The sequence below is a fragment of the Strix aluco genome, chromosome 14, assembly GCF_031877795.1.
Source record: "Strix aluco isolate bStrAlu1 chromosome 14, bStrAlu1.hap1, whole genome shotgun sequence".
In the NCBI taxonomy this organism is placed as follows: Eukaryota; Metazoa; Chordata; class Aves; order Strigiformes; family Strigidae; genus Strix; species Strix aluco.
In genome coordinates this window covers 23,092,440-23,111,222 of record NC_133944.1, presented here as the reverse complement: position 1 = coordinate 23,111,222, position 18,783 = coordinate 23,092,440, and the positions used below count along the sequence as shown (strand labels likewise).

Below are 18,783 nucleotides of genomic sequence, written 5' to 3'. Positions count from 1 at the left end.
TACTGTTGAAATATGAAGCATGGATGGTTTGTAAAGAAGTTCACAAACTCTCTCCTCACCCAAATACTTCTCATAAACCCTCTATCCAGGAAAACTATGAAAACACAGCTGAAAACTGGGCCACAAGTACTTTTTGCAAGCAGAACTTCCCAGGCATTCCACAACCTACCTTACGTTAGGGATACACCTGATTCACACAACACTTAGCAATAACAACAACTCTCTTAATCACAAGCTAACCTTCCTCATTTAGGAGAACTGAAAGGAGACTCAGGCTTGAAATCTCATCCGCTCCCACACAAAAGGTGCCTATCAAGCTGTGGAACTCACTGACACAGGACACAAACCTTTGGTCATTACCACAGGTTTTATACAGCTTCAGGAAAGACTGGCTAAACTCACAGGGGCTATTTAATACCAAGACAACTGTAAATCATTAGGGGCTTAAATAATATTTTGGAAAGACCTCACTATGGGCTTGCCTTCTTCATATATTCTTCCCCAGGCAACCAATATTGACCACAGGATCTTGGTTAGATGATGTGACCTGGCATGGCTGTTCCTCCAGAAGTGATGGTGATACATCCAAATTCATCAGCTGATCCCACGATTCTATTTATAGCTAGGGAATTTATTTATATTTTTATCACGACAACACAAACATTCAAACAACATCTTTGTTGGTTTTGTGCATTTTAATGACAAAGATGCAGTAGACTGTGAACAACAGTTCTGCTTAATCTTTGAAACATGCACTGATGAAATGATCATTATTTTGAAAGTACGTCTGACAGAGGGAACTGTGCAAGGTGATGTCCCATGTACGGAGACAAATATATATGAATGCTGCCTTGCATCGCAGGGTTTTTTTAATCTAGGCATCTCCTGGTTGACAACGGGAATTACCAAGAGCTTTTATGGACTGATGGGATCATTCAAGCCAGAGAAACATACCCAGGGTTTCTCACAGCACAATATAGGAAACAAAGATACACTGGCTTGGGAAGGTGAGTGACAGCTTGGAGGCATTCAAGTAATTGTCTTCCTTTCCCTTAAATGTTTGCCTGCCCACAGTTTGTCACAAGCAGCAGTGGAATACCAAAACAAAATACACTCGGATGGCTGTGAGCAGCTCAAGGAAGCAGCTCAGATTGTTTTCAGGGGCTCTGCAGGTCATACTCCCTGGCCCATTCCATCTACAAAGCCATAGTCAAAAATTATCTAGGGAAGATATCTTAGGTGTCCTGCTTTATCTTGTTCTTTCCACTTCAAATCCTAATTTAATTTCCCAAACTGCAAGGAGTTGATGCTCCAGAGATGGGTTTTGCAGGTACAGAACTGTTCCCTTCTCACATGTTTAGAGATTGCAAGGTAAAGTCCATGGGGGGAGGGAGAAGCTTTCATGCAAGGCATCCCTCTAATCTTTTTCTCAGCTGGCCAGAAAGGTGCATTTTCTGCTTGATTCCTACTGGAAAGCAATTCTGTTGCAGACTCCAAGGTAAAGGAAGCAAGCTTTGGTTTTTTCTTGCAGCTCGGTCAGTGAAACACTGAATCACTAGAAGGCCACCTTCAAAAGCTTCTTTACTCTGGAAAAAACCTGCTCTGCAGACAATTGTCTGTGGAAAATAACTAATGCAAAACCAACTCTGTAACAGTACAGACATGATACCAGTATGTCCTCTCAGCTGGGTATCAGAAAGGAAAGGACAATTTCATAGAATCATTCAGGTTGGAAAAGCCCCTCGGGATCATCAAGTCCAACCCTCAGCCCGACTCTACAAAGTTCTCCCCTACACCACATCCCCCAACAGCTCATCCAAACGACCCTTAAACACACCCAGGGATGGGGACTCCACCCCCTCCCTGGGCAGCCTATTCCACTCTCTGACCACTCTTTCTGGGGAAAATTTCATAGAATAATGCATGGAAGGTAGCAGGTAATGTAATACACAACCATGTCCACCTTTGACATTTACTTTATGAGACACAGAAAACACACTTACCGGTACTATGAACGTGTGAGTTGCTTGATCCATGTCTAGGACTTAAGCTGGGGGACCCGGGGTAACTGTCCTGGGATCTGGGGCTGCGGGCACTGAAACAACGTACTTCACTGTCTGTCCCATTCACCATCTCCACAAACTGCCGACACCTGATTTCATAGGAGGGAAGAAGGAGAAAAGGGTGCGTGACAACCAGGATGCTCTGCATTGAGGTTTCCTTAGTTACTGAGTGGAGAAGTCCTAGAAACTGCATAGGAGTTAAATTTCTTGGCTTTCAAAAGCACATTTCAGACTCCTGGTACCTTTGTATTGCAAGTGCTCTGATAATGCTACGGGAGGAAGACGTTCAGAAACCGCAACTTTGATGCTAGTGAACATTGAGACATTCCCAAAACGCAAGTTTATTTCCACTGTGCTAAGAAGAAACTCTTCCTCTCATCTCCACCACCTCTGCAGGTACTCCAAAATGCAATTGTGGGGTTTTTTTCAGGGAGAAAATACTAAATCTGCCAAACATTATAGCTCCCCCGCTACTCCATCAACTTAGAAATACTGGTGGCCAATGGAAAATAGAGAAGGAAGGGTAATAAATGCAATATCCACAGTGACAATGAGGATAGCTCCTCATTTAGCTTTACTGGGATTTATCCTTATATGTCTCAGGAGGCTGGGGAGAGACACTCTGTACAGCTGGGAGAACTGGGCCACATAAGCACTTTTTTCCTTTAGTCTCTACCCCAGATAGCCTTTTCCATACATCTGCCTTTCTAGGAACCTTCACAGCGACTGCCACACGCTCCAGTGTTGCAAGATCTCCAGAAGATGTCATCCACCTCCGCCTGACCTCACTAGACCAGCCATACTAGGTCTGAGCAGCAACAAAAGGGCTACATCTACATTGCTACAAGCACTGTGCAAAGGACTGAACCTATGTCCTCTCCCACCTGCTCCTGAAGGGCTATCGAGCAGTTTGAATTTGGGCCAAGGTGTGCAGCCAGACTGGATGGCTGGACAGCCTCTTTCCTCTCTCCTTCATCTACACATTTCAGCACTAGGGAGTATAAAGCTATTCATACTTACTTTAACATGAAGAGTAGGTTGGGGTTATGTTCTAGGAGGCCAGGATAGAGCTGCTGGGTGGCTTCTATAGCCTCTCCCACTCTGCCTGCTAATACTAGCTTCTGTATTCCTGAAAGCAAAAGGAGACCTATTGACACACAGGACCAGCCAACAAGAATGGCCAGAGTTGTCTCATGTACGCCACACAGCTCCCCACTACCACCTTGCACAAGGGCTAGGGAGAACTGGGGACCACATTTTGTTTATTATGGATTAGGGTGAGGAAAAGCCTGTGAAAATGAGGGAGAATCTGTTAGTAGCTCAGAAACACCAAGAGTAGAAAGAGCTGAAGGATGAGGTAGGTGCACTGGGGTGGGGGGCTCTGGGACTTTAGTCCTTTAGTCACAGAGCTATGAAGCAATGGAAAAGAAAGCAAGACACGAGAGCTGGATGGAGGCAAGGAGGCTGCTGGGGAAATTACAGTTTCAGAGGAGAAGCCCCTAGGTCACCCCCACATTACATCCTCTGGCTGGTTCACACTCGGAAGCATATGTATGGCTGAGCATCAGATAAGCAGAGTATTCTTAGGGGGTCTGTGGGCTTAAAGCACAGTACTGCTTTCCCAATACCCCTAGCTCTAAGCAGAAGCAATTTTACCGACAAAACTGGGTTCCTGCAAGTCCCACCTCAATATATTCCCAGAGAAGTAACCTGAGCTTGGCCTGCAATGAGAATGTGGCACCTGTAAGTTAGCTCCAAAACTCAGCTATTGACTAAGCTAGAAACAGCTCAACAAGTTGTACACGTCTAGGAGGTGCAAAGAGACAAGGCAGAAGCCATCTATCATCCTGGGTGTTCATGTCCCACACATGCTTCTTCAGTGGGTCAGAAGACACAAGTGCAAGACTTGAGATCCCATCCCTGAACACTCAGAGAAGCTGCTGCTCTACAGAGGTTCACATTTTACTTTTTTTTTTCTAAGTGTACTTAAAACTAAACCTAAATGTACTTAAAACTAAAAATGCACTGCATTCCCATCTCTGTTTTTTCCAGGACTCCTTACAAACAACAGAGAGAAGGTTTTGGTTTGCCTGTGAGGTGCTTTGCAAGCAGAGGCTGTAGTAACAACAGGCTGTGACTTTTGCAAGTCATGAGCAGTCCAAAGCCCAGGCTGGTAATCCCCATTAGCAATCCCTGGTAGCAATCTGCAATGACTTGTCTTGGCTCCCACTTCTCAGTGCTTATTTGCTTGTTATTGTAGCTGAAAGATAAAACCAAAGACATGGCTCTCACACCAACGTGTGTTGCACAGTCTCCTTCATTTCACTCTGTTTCTTCTACTTACTTGCATGTCCGTTTTCACGTCTCGCTGCTTCTGACAGCTCTCTTCTTTGCCTTGTTTGGCAACTCTCACAGATGTCGTCGTCTTTTATATTTTCCCCACTTTTTGTTTTCCCATCTGTGTTTTCCTCACACCTTTTATTTAAGCCCCAACTTCAGAGCTCTACATTCCTTCCCTCCATCTGCCTTGTCACCTGTCCTCAGACAAACGAGACTGCACTGCCTTGCGTGCCTTCCGTAAGCCTTCACCAATTAAACCCACACCAGCAAGAACACTGGCTGGGGTCAGGGTTGCATAATGCATGACCTGGAAAGCACAAAGCCCATCAGCACTAATGGGCAGCAACTACAAGTTATTTTGGGTACTAAGCAGAGTCCCCAAATGAACCTGAATGCTGGCTAAGCGTATGCAATGTATGGAGAGCGAGCGACAAAGGGGCACGATGCTCCTGATACGTAACAGTCACATGAGAAACAGTTCACAAAGGGAAGGGAAATGTACAGAGCGGGGTGTAGCCTGTATTCAACAGCCAGGAGAATGCAGAAAACACACCAATGTTCTGTGACTCTGCAGTCTGAGCCTCTGAATAGAGAAGCTAAAAAAAAAAGAAAAGGTACAGCAGGAGAAAGCTGCAAGCCTTATTCTGCAGGAACCAAAAGCACTTACAGCCTTACCAGCTGAGAGATGAGCCACTTCAGAGGAAACAGCAGTAACCAAAACAGACACAGAATACAAATTCTTCACCTACTGTGAGCTAAACACTTTGGCTTTGAATTTGCAAAACCCTTCGTATGCAAAAAATTCACCTGAAGACAAGAAGTGCAAAGGGACTGGAAGACTCATTAACTCTGGGAGCTGTAGTTAAAATAGATTGATGGGTCTGGGTCCTTGCGACCATGCTAATGAAACTGCCCCTGCTGCAACAGACTGCATCAAAGAACCCAAATCCAAAGGGATCTCTGGTGCACAGGGATCTCAGTTCAGGTAAAGTCCAAGGTAATCATTCCATTCTCCACTGATTTGGCACTATCTCCCAGAAAGCACCTTTTGCCCTAGATATTATGTTGAGCCTGATGTGTGAAACTGCTGGACTCAAAGCTGAGAATTACCTCATCTCTTCCAGGATTCAGCTATTCATTTTCAACAAGACTGAGTAAAATTAACCAAGTTGATCAGAAGACTTAGCATACTCAACACTGCCAGGCATGTAGGTCATTTCTCAGAGCAGACAGACAAAGGAAAGAATAGGGCAGTTCTTCAGGCAAAGATGGCAGAGGGTGGAGAGGACACAGTGATGATGGGAAAAGTGCTCCCAGCAGTGGTCCCCAAGCTCTAGTGACCCACAGGCAGCATCGCTAAGTCAGCAGTGTGCTGTGGACAGCTTCGCACTGTCGTGGAGTCACTTTTCTACTTCCACAGCACTTCATTCCTCTGCAGAGTCCTCAAGACAACACATGGCCAGCACGACACATTTTGGGAACAACTACCCAAGAGACTTACTTTGTCTATTCTTTATTGAGGTCTGTTCTTCCTGGATCGTGGTGTCTGTGACTCTGGCAAAGGCAGTTGCTGTTGAACAGTACCCATGATGAACCAAATACGACGAAACCATACTAGAAAATACAAACAGATTAAGAGACATTGGTAAAATGGGGTAATCACACTGGAGAAAAAAAATCAACACGACAGAAGTGGCAATTTCAGTGACCAAACTCAGCTTGCTTAGGACATAACCAGGGTCCTACTTCTGGGTCCGGCCAGTGTAAATTTACAAGATAGGCACCTCGTCCTCAGCAGACAGCAGGGATGCTCTAAATTCACCTTACAGGGGAAAAAAAAAAAATTAAGACTTCAAATGCATACACTGTTTTTTATTTATTTAATGATTGCTGTCCAAGGGCCACTTGGAAGAGCTCAGTACTGCGTTACTGCCAGTGACATCCTATATATAGACATAAAATCTGAACTTCAGAGAGGCTCATGGCTTTCAAGTAGATCTCAAAAGAAAAAGATTCTGGTCAGGAGTTTCTTCCATCACTTATTTTGCCAGCAATTGTATCTTTGGTAGTTGAATCTCCTTATGAATTCTACAAATTCAGATACTTTTATCTGCTCATTTACAAAGAGTAGACTGTCAGCACTGATTTTACAAACATTAACACAGTTTTAAGTTGTATTTAAAAGAAAAGGTTGGGGAGGGGTTAGTATCACTGTCAAAACAAACACAACAAAAATGTCTTTCTGAACAGACCATTTCTAAAGCACTTGTGCCTTCCCAGGATATGGCAAGCAAATGTTAATGTTCACTGGGTTTTAACAAAACCTAAAAATTCAGCACAGGATTTCAAAGCTTCTAGTGATGAATCTCAGAACAGGCTTCTCACGCTGAGCTGGTATTGATCTGATCAAGTCACAGCTCAAAACACACATTCAACTTGGCTACTTTCAGTATAAGAAAGAAGTAGTTTATGAGTCAGCAATAATTTTCAGACATAACATTGTAAGCAGGTGTGTAATTTTTAAAACTTGTTTTAAAAACAAGTGCTTCTGACCACTGTTGGTACAAGACATGCCCTTTGCCCTTGGCATGGTACGGACAGGCATAATAAAGTGTATCCCTCTCTGTCAAACAGCAGCCAGGTCACCCTGGCTCAGCCAGGCTGAGACACTGAACACAGTGATCCAGGCTGGCAGGAACAGAGGGGAAGAGCCAACTCTTGCTTCAGTGTATCTCAGTAGCCAGAGTCAGAGGCTGCAAAGATTTAAATGCTCTACAAAGCTGCACAAAACCTGAGCTCCTCCCTATGCCACTTCTGCCCATGGCATCACAGAAGTGTCCCTCTGTGGGTACACAAGCAGTATTACATCCTGGTCACTACGCCAGGCTAATTTTCAGCAATGAGTTACCAGTTGTGTCTCAGCTACTTACTACTGCAGTGCTGCACACCCTCAAACATTCAGCAGCATGTTTGCATCCCAGGGTACCTCTCCTGAAGTTCTGGGGGAACATTATCGCACTCCACTGTGACCTATGTGACACATTCATGCAGATACAAAAACCTTTCAGAATCCCAGGTTCTCCAAGGCAATAGCTTTTACTGTTTGGGAGCCTTGGTTGAAACTTGTTGAGAGCACAAGTGCTCAAATCACCCGAGCAGCTGTCTCTGTTGCTGCATCTAGGGGTGCTTCTCTCACCTAGAGTGGTCATGGTGGTGGTAGAGAGGCTTGTACTGCTTGTGGATTTTCTTCTTTGAAATGGAAGTCAGCTGCATATTTCTCTGTACAAATTACACAAAGTTCTCCTCTTTTTGCTTGGTACCACTTAGATTCTGAAACGAACAACATCGAGTCCTCCTGCTTTATCAGAAATAGGGACCTACACCATTCCTTCTCCCATAATCAACCACACCAGCTGATCTCAAGTCTCAGATGACTCCTACTCAAGATTCTTCATAGGAAGAGCTAAAAAGATGAGAGATCCTACAAGACTGTAACAACACACAAAGAAGACAAATTATCCACGTGAGTCCCTTTCAAGGTTTCAACCACTTGAAAACCTTGTCAGATCAGCCTCTCCGGTGACAGCAAATCCAGGAGTGCAACACAGATGGAAAATTCTGCCAGGCTAATTCTTCCTCTGCTTTCCAGGGAGGCACTCCCTATAGCAAACCTTCCCCAGTGACAGCCTCTCTAAGACTATGCCTCTCAGGATCAGTCAGGGAGGACAGTCTTTGAAGGGAAGGAAATGATTAGCTGCACAGCTGGAGATTAAGTAAGATAGGAATCCTAACAAAGCCACAGGACGAGAAAACATTGGCCCAAGAGCTTGAAGATCCAACCTGAAACAGCTGGATGCCTAACGTGATGTACAAGCCCTGACTTAAACCCACCTACTGAGAGAAGATGGGAAACATGAAGCTGATTCTTAACAAGAAGTCCAAAGGAGATATGAGGAACTCCAGACTGGTGACCCTGACACCTCCACCATGCACATCAGAAGAAACAATTCTGGAGAACACAAGGAACAAACACAGGAATAAACTGGTCCTACTGCAGAAGAATCAACAGCTTTTGTAAAGGGAATTCATAGGTTATTTGGTGACATCTTTGGAGGGCATCTGGAACAGGCAGAGAAGAGCTACTTTTGCAGTCCACCTGGTTGTCCAAAGATATTTCACAGTCTTTCAGCAAAGCTTCTCAAAGAAATTGTGTTACCATGTGATAAAAGGAAAGGTCCAACATGGCTAAATATTCAGTTTAACAATGGGGTGGCTAAAAATGGTCAGTTTTACCAGGGAAAGGAAAAAACACTTTAGTGTTAAGTGCTGCAGCAACCTGTGCTATTAACATATTCATAAAACCAAGCTTGAAAGATCAGTGGTCTCACGCAATGCAGGTGCTTTTATGTTCAAAGATGCAGGGCGCACACTTTTTCTCTGAACAAGTTGCCTTTTGAGCACTGGGAACTAAGTATTTCCATTTAAACATCAGTGAACCTCTTCATTCTCTTTGGCTGCTAAGCAAATGTTCCAGAAGCGGATCCTGTCTTTCCACAGCCTGACAAGATGTGCTGCACAGAGTGAAATGACCCCACAAACTCAACAATCCAGTATATCAGAATAAAAATTAACATTAAGGTCAATGCCAGGTGTTACATCTCATTCATGCTGGGTCAGACCAAACACCCAGTTAGCCCAGTACTTGTACCTCCTAACTGGGAAAAGCAAACACCTAGAAAAAAATAAAGAACAAGGCACATATGAGATTATACTTTTCCCCATAACCCTTCCAGCTTCCAGTGAGCTGTCAGATACCTCCCATCCTAGAGGTTGTATCCTCTACATCGTAGCTCTGATAGATTTTTCTTTCTAATAATGTCTGCAGCCACTTTCTGAATCCATGCTGGTTTCAGGGTATCTTATGAGGACCCGGCACTGAGCCTTGTTGAATCTCATACAATTGGCCTCGGCCCCTCGATCCAGCCTGTCCTGATCCCTCTGCAGAGCCTCCCTACCCTCAAGCAGATCAACACTCCTGCCCAACCTGGTGTCATCTGCAATCGTACTGAGGGTGCACTCGATCCCCTCATCCAGACCATTGATAAAGGTATTAAACAGAACTGACCCCAGTACTGTGCCCTGAGGAACACCACTTGTGACCAGCCACCAACTGGACTGAACTCCATTCACCACAGCGAGTTTTTTACCCAGAGTACGCCTGTCCAAGCCGTGAGCAGCCAGCTTCTCCAGGAGAATGCTGTGGGAAACGTGTCAAAGGCTTCACTAAAGTCTAGGTAGACAACATCCTCATCCTCTAAGTGGGTCACCTTGTCACAGAAGGTCACTTGATGACCTTTAATTCTTGCAGTACAATTGTTCCATCACCACCTTCTCAAGGCTATTCAAGATACTTTTTTCACACTTCTGCCTTACCCCTCACAATCATATCCTTCAACGCTGTGGGTCTGTATATTTGTTCCCTGCCTTACACCCACCCCATATCTTTGCACATCCTGCCTTGTTTTCTTTCCATGTTTTTCTCACTTCTGCTACGTACTTTTGGAGAGAAAGAACGGAAACATCACATGGTATTCACATTAAGGGTGCACCACATATTCACACAGTGACAGAATTATTTTTGTCCTCTGTTTTTTCTCTAGCATTTTTTTTTTCTGCTTGCTATCAAAAAAATGAGCTGACATTTCCATGCAATGATTCATCATAACCCAAAGATCTCATTCCTTCCTGAAGGGTCCCTTCTTCCCAGCCATTTCTGAACACCCTCAACACCACAGACACTACTAGCGTGCATCCAAGTCCTCCTCCCAAAGTGACAATCCCTTATTCACTCGTTCCCTCTCTTGTCTATCTTTTAAACAACTCATAATCCACATTGGACATGTGCCATCAACCTCTGGCTGCACAGTCCCCCCTTAGTTTGCAGCAAGGGAACTTCTCAAAAGCCTTTTGGACTTCAAGGCAAAGACAGCAGCCCAAGAACCATATCCATGTGTCTGCTGGCTCCTCTTTGCAAACCCCATGTCCTATTTCTCCACATGCCCAGTGCATCTACCCTTCAGTAGTGCTTCTACGGATTTGTCCAAGCCAGACATCAAGGTTGTCTCAGCCTGTCGCTGCCTGAATTTTGTGAAACCCTTCATGAAACATGGCACCATCCTCCCGTTCTCTTGACCCAAGGCAGTTTGAAGAGAAAATCTGTTCTACAGCCACAAGCTCACCTGTCTTCTCCTTGAGTCCTGGTAGGACTCTGGGTAAGTATCTAATCCCAGAGACCTTCTCCACTTCCCCTCACCTATTTCTTCCAGTGCTTTTTTTGACAGACACTTCAATCCCAGACACAGCCTCTGCCAAGTCCCTCACAAAGAAGCGTCCCAGCATGACAACCTACCTGATTTCTGGACACAAAGGCAAAGAATTCAGTTGGATATGGTTTTATCTTCCCCAAGGTCTCTTTTAATACTGCAATGCTCTACAGACCTCCTGCTCCTTATTTTCTTGAAGAAGGATATTATTGTTATAATTATTATTTTCAATACCTTCTGCTAGTTGCTTTTTTCAAAGGCTTTGCTGGTTGCCCTTAATTATCTGCAAATAACTAAATACAAGACTAGCAGAAAACAAGAACGATCACATGGATGCAATCATTGCTGCAGTGACCAGTGTCAGGTGTTTAGGGAAAGAATATAATAAAAAGGTGAAACACAGAGCTATCTGTAACCAGAGATATAAACAATAAGAGATAGAAGCAACAGCCATAGACTTGGGGGGTTCAAATATAACTGTGGAATTGGCCACCATGAATTACTGTGAATATTTAAATGTGTATCTTTTAAAATCCACTTAAACCACCACAACTTCTTGCAGCAGCAGGTCCCACAGTTTTACATACTTAGTGAAAAAAATATTATTTTGCTTATAAGCTAGAAGGTTCTTTTTCTCCAGTTCTTGTGCTTTGAAAAACAGTGAATAATCACTTTCTAGTCATGCTCTTCATGGTGTAAATGACTGACAGACAACTACAGTCCACCTCCCTCAATTATCTGTTTCCAAGCTGTGGACACTTAAGTCACCTCTGTCTTTCTTCAGGCAGAAGATACTCCTGACCTCTGACAACTCTTGTCAATTGTTCTCATCAAGTTCCACTCAACTGTTTTTGCAATGAGAAAGGCACTCAATATTCATAAATTTATAAAATGCCATAACTCTGTTTTCAGTTAGGTTGGGTTTGGAAGCCTTTGGTGTAAGCTTTTTCATTTCTGATTTCAGCTGATTTACATACTGGCTTTTCTCCTATGTTAAGAGTTTTTATGGTGTCCTCTCCACTCCCCCTCCCCCAGGGCATCCTCTCAAAGTGTATGTTCTTCCATTCCTACGAGCTTTCATGCAGTCTTTGGCTGAAAACTTCTCCCATATCTTTAACATTTGAAACAGCAGCAATCTACACAAGAAAGACTATTAAACAACAAAACAGAGGGTAAAACAAATTGAGCAAAATGCACTGACTGGCAGTTTTTGCCATGAGAAAGCATAAATTAGCATTAAAAAAGTATTTAAAGCCTAACAGAATGAAAGAAGCTGAACACCAGAACAGAGACTTACTTCTGCAGCATGGCTTGCCACTCGCCTAGTCTGTCTCCTATGGGAAACCGCTTAATGGTGCTCTGAATCTTCGCTCGCCACTCCCTCATGTAGTCCTCAATGTCGAACACAAATGGCTGCTGCCCAAAGTTGGCATCGACTATCTCTCCTGGAGTCTGGAGACCCACTGTAGGGTAGAGATTTGACTGGGAAGGAAGAAAAAGAAACCTGTATTAAACCCAGCTTTCTCTTTCTGGTTCCAGTTACACGGTTTGGTAAGACAAAAGAGCTGCTCTTTAAATTGAAAAATGTAATGGAAGGGGGAACAGCCCTTTAGTACCTCTCAAGGAACCACATGACTTACTGTGCAGTTATTAAAAGTTATTGCATACAGCAGAACAATGGGTTCAAACCCCCAGCAGTCTGTGACTGACACCATGACTGCTGTCTATGCCATGTCCATTTTCTGGCTTAGTTTTCTGCAATTTCTACCAAAGTTCAAGAGCCAGCAAATAATAATAATAAAAAAGTGAAAGGGGCATCATCTCAATCAACAGATCTACGTGTTCTCCACTGTTTCAGCTGAACTCTCTTATTCCTTAGAAGTTGCTGTCTGAATATTTTACATCTCTGATGAAAAGAGAATGGATGGCAGTGGAGCTCTGAGGTTAGGTCTTTCATGATCCCATGACAGCAAGCCATCCGCACAAGAAATTCCACTACTGATAGATTAATTTCATTTTAAGAACAAGCATATGGATCCAAATGGAAGCTTTGACCCCCCAGCAGAACATGGGGAAAAGAAAAAGGTTACCACCGTGAAAACACCTCTTAAATTAAGACAATCATTGAGCTTCCAAATATGATCTGATTGAAAATAGGTGGTCAAAGCCTATCTAGAAGTTCCTTGAATTCAGGTTATTTTAAGAACAAGCTTATGGATACAAACTGAATCCCTGAGGTGACTTAAACGTAGGAAAAAGAGAAATGGCATCAGAAAAGATACAAGGGTGCCTGGTTCTCATTACTCTGGATGACAGTTTTGTAAGAGCACGTTCCATTCACTGTCATGGTACTTTTCTGCAGCACAAATTACTTTTCTGTTTGCAATACAAACTTCACAAATCCTCTGCTTCAGAGGATCTGCTGATAGCCTGTGGGGTTTAGGAAGAAATCTCTCTCATGAACTATTTGGTGTTGGGTTTTTTCACTTTGCTCTAACACACTGGAGACTGAAAGCAGACACTGGCCAAGGCACACAGATGCACGTGGTGAAACTGAAGTCTGGGCGATGCCTGGTTGTGGTGTCTCGCTCACGGTTGAACCCATGTCAAACGTTAGATCAGTGCAGACCTCTCTTTCTAGGTCAAACCAGCAAGAACTACTACTGGTGGTTAGATGGTTATCCTAAAGAAAGCTCCTCCTCTATAGCAAGGGGCATGAGCTTGCCTACAACTATTTGCAGAGACCTGAGACATTGGCAACGTCAGTGATCTCCCCTTGAGACTTACTGTAGTTGTGGATTTTACTCTTTACTAAAAGTGTTAAGATTGTTACAAAGCAGAACCAGCAGAATCCTAATCACACTGGCAGAAATGGAGCCAGCATGTCGTGGGAAGTGGTTACTTCTCTCTGCTTTCACTGGTGTGGCTACACACCAGCACTACAGTACTGTACTTGGTTCCCTGCTTCCACATCCACATCCCCAAGACAAGAAAGACATTCACAAACGGGGTCCAGCAGAATTCTAAGATGGTCAGAGGGCTGGAGTGCATGGCATACATGGAGAGGCTGAGGGAATTAGCTTGGAGAAGAGAAGGCAAAAGGGAAAATCTAACTGAAAGTCTTCCACTCCCAAAAGGGAGGTGATAAAAAAGGTGGGGACAGATTCTTCTCAAGGGTGTTCAGTGAAAGGACAATGGGCACAAGCTGCAGCCAGGGAAATTCTGATGGGACATAAGGAAGAAATTCTTCCTTCTGAGGATGATTAAGGACTGGAAGAGGTTCCCAGAGAGACTGCAGCATCTCTGTCCTCAGAGATTTTCAAAATTCAACTGGATAAGGTCCTGACCAACCTGCTCTACCTTTGAAATTATCAAATCTCAAAAAAAAAAAAAAAAGGGAAAAAAATTTCAGGCTGGAAATTGAAATCAGGATGACTGCATCGTTGCTGACTCAGCACACCTCCTCCTTTCCTATTCTCACCCCAAGGAAGTCGCTGGGTTAGAGAGGTGTGCGAAGAAAATGCAGCACAATACGGGAAGAGCTACCAGAGGAAAACACCATATCTAAAGTCAGTCTCTCCTTTCTTTCAAACCTAGCTGACAAGGAACTATCTCTAATGAGGGATCAGATCTTTCCCACAGTCCATACTTTAGACTTTTTCATTAACTTAACTTTTTAGTATGATGAACCCAAGGACTTCCAAAGCCAGGAATCAGACACCCAAAATACTTGGAAGTTAGAAGTAAAAAAACCACAATTTACAACACATAACGTATTTTTCAGCTACTTTTACATACGTTCATCTTCGAGGGGAAGCTGCCAACTCCCATCTTCTCTCAAATCATCCCCAAGTTAAAATTCCATTTTTCACATGTGGGATGTGTCCTCTCTGTTTAGCAACTGTGGGAACCACACGTATTTCCACCACCCTGCCAGATGCAGGGAGACATCACCCCAGAGCCCACTGCCCAGGCAGATGCTTCTCTTGCCAAGTTCTTGAGGCACACCTTCCCCGTGACATTTGGACCACCTCTTGCCTCTGATGTTGCTGGCCAGGTGCTCATAACCCCCTAGTTCACCTTGACTTGTTTTTTAATCCCCTTGTCCCTTTTCACCCCTGCAATCCCACCCGGGGCTCTTTCACATTCTGCTTTCTTACATTTCCTATCATTTTAGCAAACCACCAGGCGGGATAAACCTGATAGGGGCTTGTGTAAATAAGAGAGTTAGGCCTAAGCATTGACTTAAATTGGTAAAAAGGGGAAAAACTCCCTCTGTGGGATATTCACTTCTATTTGCAAGCAGTTATTTTAAGTATTAACTTCAGCCTGTGCTAAGCCAAAATGCAATTTTTTCCCTCATTGTACTTTCATACCAATGCAAACACTCTTTAGAGGGAACTGAAACAAGGTGAAACAAATATGCTTCACTGTATGTGGGACTTATCACAATAAAGTGTGGTTTTCAACAGAAAGTATCCATTTCAACTTCCTAACGTTGTGAACATTGCAAAATATTTTCTACATCATTTGCCTCTGAAAGGGGAATTTTGCAATAAGCACTTTAAGGAAACAATTTCTAGACTAGCAACATTTTGAAGGGTCAAATTAATTCCTTGTGTGATCTCACTGACATGCCAACCCTAGAAGTTGTTTAAGCTTGAAAGGTGTAAAAGTAATGGGGCTTACTGGCCAAGCTTCTCACTGATGTGTGCTACCATCATCACGTAGGCTGTAATGCAAGAAAAAGTTTTCAACCCTCAGCCCCTCGCAGGGGGATTTCAGTAATTAGGTATGGAACAGAGCCAGAGCCAAAAAATGAGTGTCAAGCTGCTCAAACCAGAGAACCTCAAGGGTCACTCAGGTAAGATGGCTGTTTCCATTCTTGTTTGCAGTTACATTTTTAGACTGCAGTTTGAAGAAGTGAAGAAGGTGAAGAACATAGATTACATTCTGAATCTTTCATACGATGGATGTTTTCTCTTCTTTACCTTACAATGAATGGTGTTCGAGCCAGGATCACACTGCCGTAATAAATGAAAAATACCACTTGCATGTTCCATCAGTTTCAAATTCCCTACTACCTCAAGACTTCTACAATCTCTGACAATAGGCATAATATTTAAACCGAAAGTCTATCTTGGGTTTAGCATCCCCTTCTTCAGGAAAGGGCAGTAACCTCAACTGTTTGGAAGACCAACCAAAATGCCATGGACCAAGGGAGCAAAAAGGGCCAGAAAAGGGCATGGAATACACGTGGTGAGGGAAGAAGGCAGTAATTCATGGGAAGGATATTGGAAAAGCAGGATGGGAATGATGGAAGTGGGGTGTAGGCATCCTTAGGAAGAAGCTGCCAGCAGACACAGCAGCTGAGCCGTTTAGCACATGGAGACGAACGTCCAAAATCCACATGGAGGCAGAAGTCTCCTGTTCTTGCTTGCTCCACAGTTAGGGGGTGAAATGACCCAGTCAAGCTTCTCTTGCCCTCTTTTTAAAGAGAAATTCTCTCAGGGAGAATAATTCTCAACAGTAGGAGTCCTACAGGGTATCCACTGTTCTCCTTCCTGACCCAGAAAAACAGTGTAATGGATTAGTTGGTGCTGTAAAAGCCAGAAGGGGATTTCCATGGAAAACAAGTCAGCAAACTCTGGCTGGTAAAAGGCACAGAGATACCATTCAACCATTGGAAACTCCACCACAAGCTATTTGAATAGGTGATCCCAAAAAACACCTGACCAGACCTTCCTCCAGTTTTAGCACTAAACCAAAATCTCCTCTGCACAGGACACACAGACAAACGAGCATGAGATCCTGTAAGGATGATCTGGTGAAATCAAGAAACAGCAGGATGGGGGGATGCCCTGGGCTCAGGAGGGTTTTGAATTCAATCTCTGCGGCACTGTGAGACCTCAGTGCTGCAAGAGCTCTTCTGTCGGGGCTGCTCCCATGCATCTTCCTCAGCTGTTCATCTCCTATTTGTAACAGAGACTCAACACTGGTGTGAACAGCCTACAAGTGCACATTACATGTATATACATCAGCTTACTCTGCACTCCTGGGTCAAAAGGATGCAAGTTAAGCTAAGCAGGACAGGTAATTTCAGCCTGCCAAATCTGTACTGCAAAGCCCGGCAGCAACACTTTGGCTGTAAATGACAAAACAGTGGTATGTGTGTTGGATAGCTATTTTTGATTGATAAGAGCCTAAAGAGTAAACATCTATCCCAACATGAAGATTGCTCTTATCTCGGAAAGAGAAGCAATCTGGCCAAATGAGAAGACAAAGCAGTGAAAAAATCAGAAGGAATATGGTAAAACTGATTCCTAATGTAATCTATATCCAGAGGGAAAACAAAGAGCACCTAAAACAAGGGGTGTATCACAGAAGTGTCGTCTTGCCATGGATGCACGGTTGTCACAAGACCTCACACCAAAAAGTTAATATTCATGGACAGGTAAAATACTCTTTAATAAACTGTACTTGAATCAAGTCAATAAATTACTGTGAAACAACCCACATAGAAAGGGTTTCTGGTTTCGAATATACTGCAACATGACCAAGTTCAAAGAGCCTGGGAACAAAAAAAAAAAAACAACAAAAAAAAGCTGTATGACAGGCCAACGAAATAACTGGAACGTCCTTCAGCGCAGACACTGGCTGGGGTATGGGAGAGAGTTGTAAAGCCATAAATCCCACTGGGAAGGCGAACCGGGAGTGCTAGTCATTATTTCTCACAACACAAAAAATTAAGAGGAACAAAATAAATTTTTTGGCAGGAGGTGCAAAACAAAGAAAAGCAAGCTTTCTTCCATACAACATGGAAGTCAGCCATGAAAATCAATCACTTTGAAGGTCTAAACAAGTTACGGAAACTAAGAAATTCCTCAGAGGAAATTCATTTGGGATTATTAAGTACAAAGACAGGAGTGCAACCTCAAGGACAAGAAGTTCTATGTATGAAAGAAATGGATGCAGTGGATGCACTGGTTTATGCCTGACCTGGTTTTATCTTCTTTCCTAAACACCTGCTCCTTGTCTAGGGAACATTTTTTTGTTCATGACCCACTGTGGAAGTCATGCTTTTCTAAGACCCAACTAGAGGTTACTGCCTGGTGTAACTCAGCAGGTGTCACTGCCCTCAAGAGTAACTCAGTATCAGGGCTGGTGAAGCAGAGGAGTAACTATCAGCCCCACATGGATGCCAAATACATTCCGCGAGCAATTCCAGGGGCTGGTTACTCATCATGGGTGGAGGCTTCTCAAAAAGCCATGCAATGAGCACACATGCTACAGCCAGCTAAGCCTGACCTTCATTTCCAGAAATACCCTTCTTAACCACACCATGGAAAGGGAACAACTCCACCAGGGCTGCAAGACTTGGATGAGACAGGAAGAGCCTGAGAATAATATCATTAGGCATTTTTTGGCTCTCTGATGATGGGACATGAGAGGCTACTCAATGACTTTGCATATATACTCCCCACAGTTGAAGCTGCATTTGGAAGACAGTGACCTGTAATGAAGTTTGAAACCTCACTTTAATTCCAGCAGAAGGAGCAACATATTCTTAGAGGAGGTGAGGGATGAGAGAAGGCATGTGAGTAGCCCACAAACCCAGCCACAGGATTACGAAGTTTCAGAAAAAGGAGCATCCACATCATTCATCAATGTGCGTTACCATTTTTTAACAGGGCATCAAACAGAAAAAAAAAATAATCACACCCCCACACTCTTCCCCCTCCCTTCTGTTTGCATCCTTAGTTAAAATACTGAAAATAGGTGTACTTACAGGGAGGTCTGTAAAGGCTATACCTGTGGGGGGAAAAATATTAGAATTAAAAAGACAAAGGATTTTTTTCCCTGCTTGGCTACATCCTTAACATTCTACAAAATGTTACTACATTTGAACAAATCCCAGCTCTGACCCTGCATTTTACCACCTGTCGTATTTAGAAGTAACTTCCCTCCCCAGTCCCATCCTCTGCAAGGTTTTGCATCTGGAGAAAGGTTCTGGGAAAAGTCTAAATGTTTCGGACATCACTCCCAAAAATCTGATT

The 18,783-nt window shown here is 43.5% G+C and overlaps 1 protein-coding gene across 2 annotated transcripts in view; it reads right to left on the bottom strand.

Moving 5' to 3' along the window:
- RANBP10 (RAN binding protein 10) overlaps positions 1–18,783 on the bottom strand; it is an 83,107-nt gene that overhangs the window by 8,067 nt on the left and 56,257 nt on the right. For both annotated transcript variants that reach the window (XM_074840005.1, XM_074840006.1), the window contains exons 5-9: positions 18,516–18,538; positions 12,024–12,208; positions 5,905–6,017; positions 3,084–3,192; positions 2,004–2,152 (exon numbers count right to left, since the gene is read on the bottom strand). In XM_074840005.1, coding sequence (XP_074696106.1) covers positions 2,004–2,152; positions 3,084–3,192; positions 5,905–6,017; positions 12,024–12,208; positions 18,516–18,538 — 579 coding nt within the window. The remainder of the gene's footprint in view (positions 1–2,003; positions 2,153–3,083; positions 3,193–5,904; positions 6,018–12,023; positions 12,209–18,515; positions 18,539–18,783) is intronic.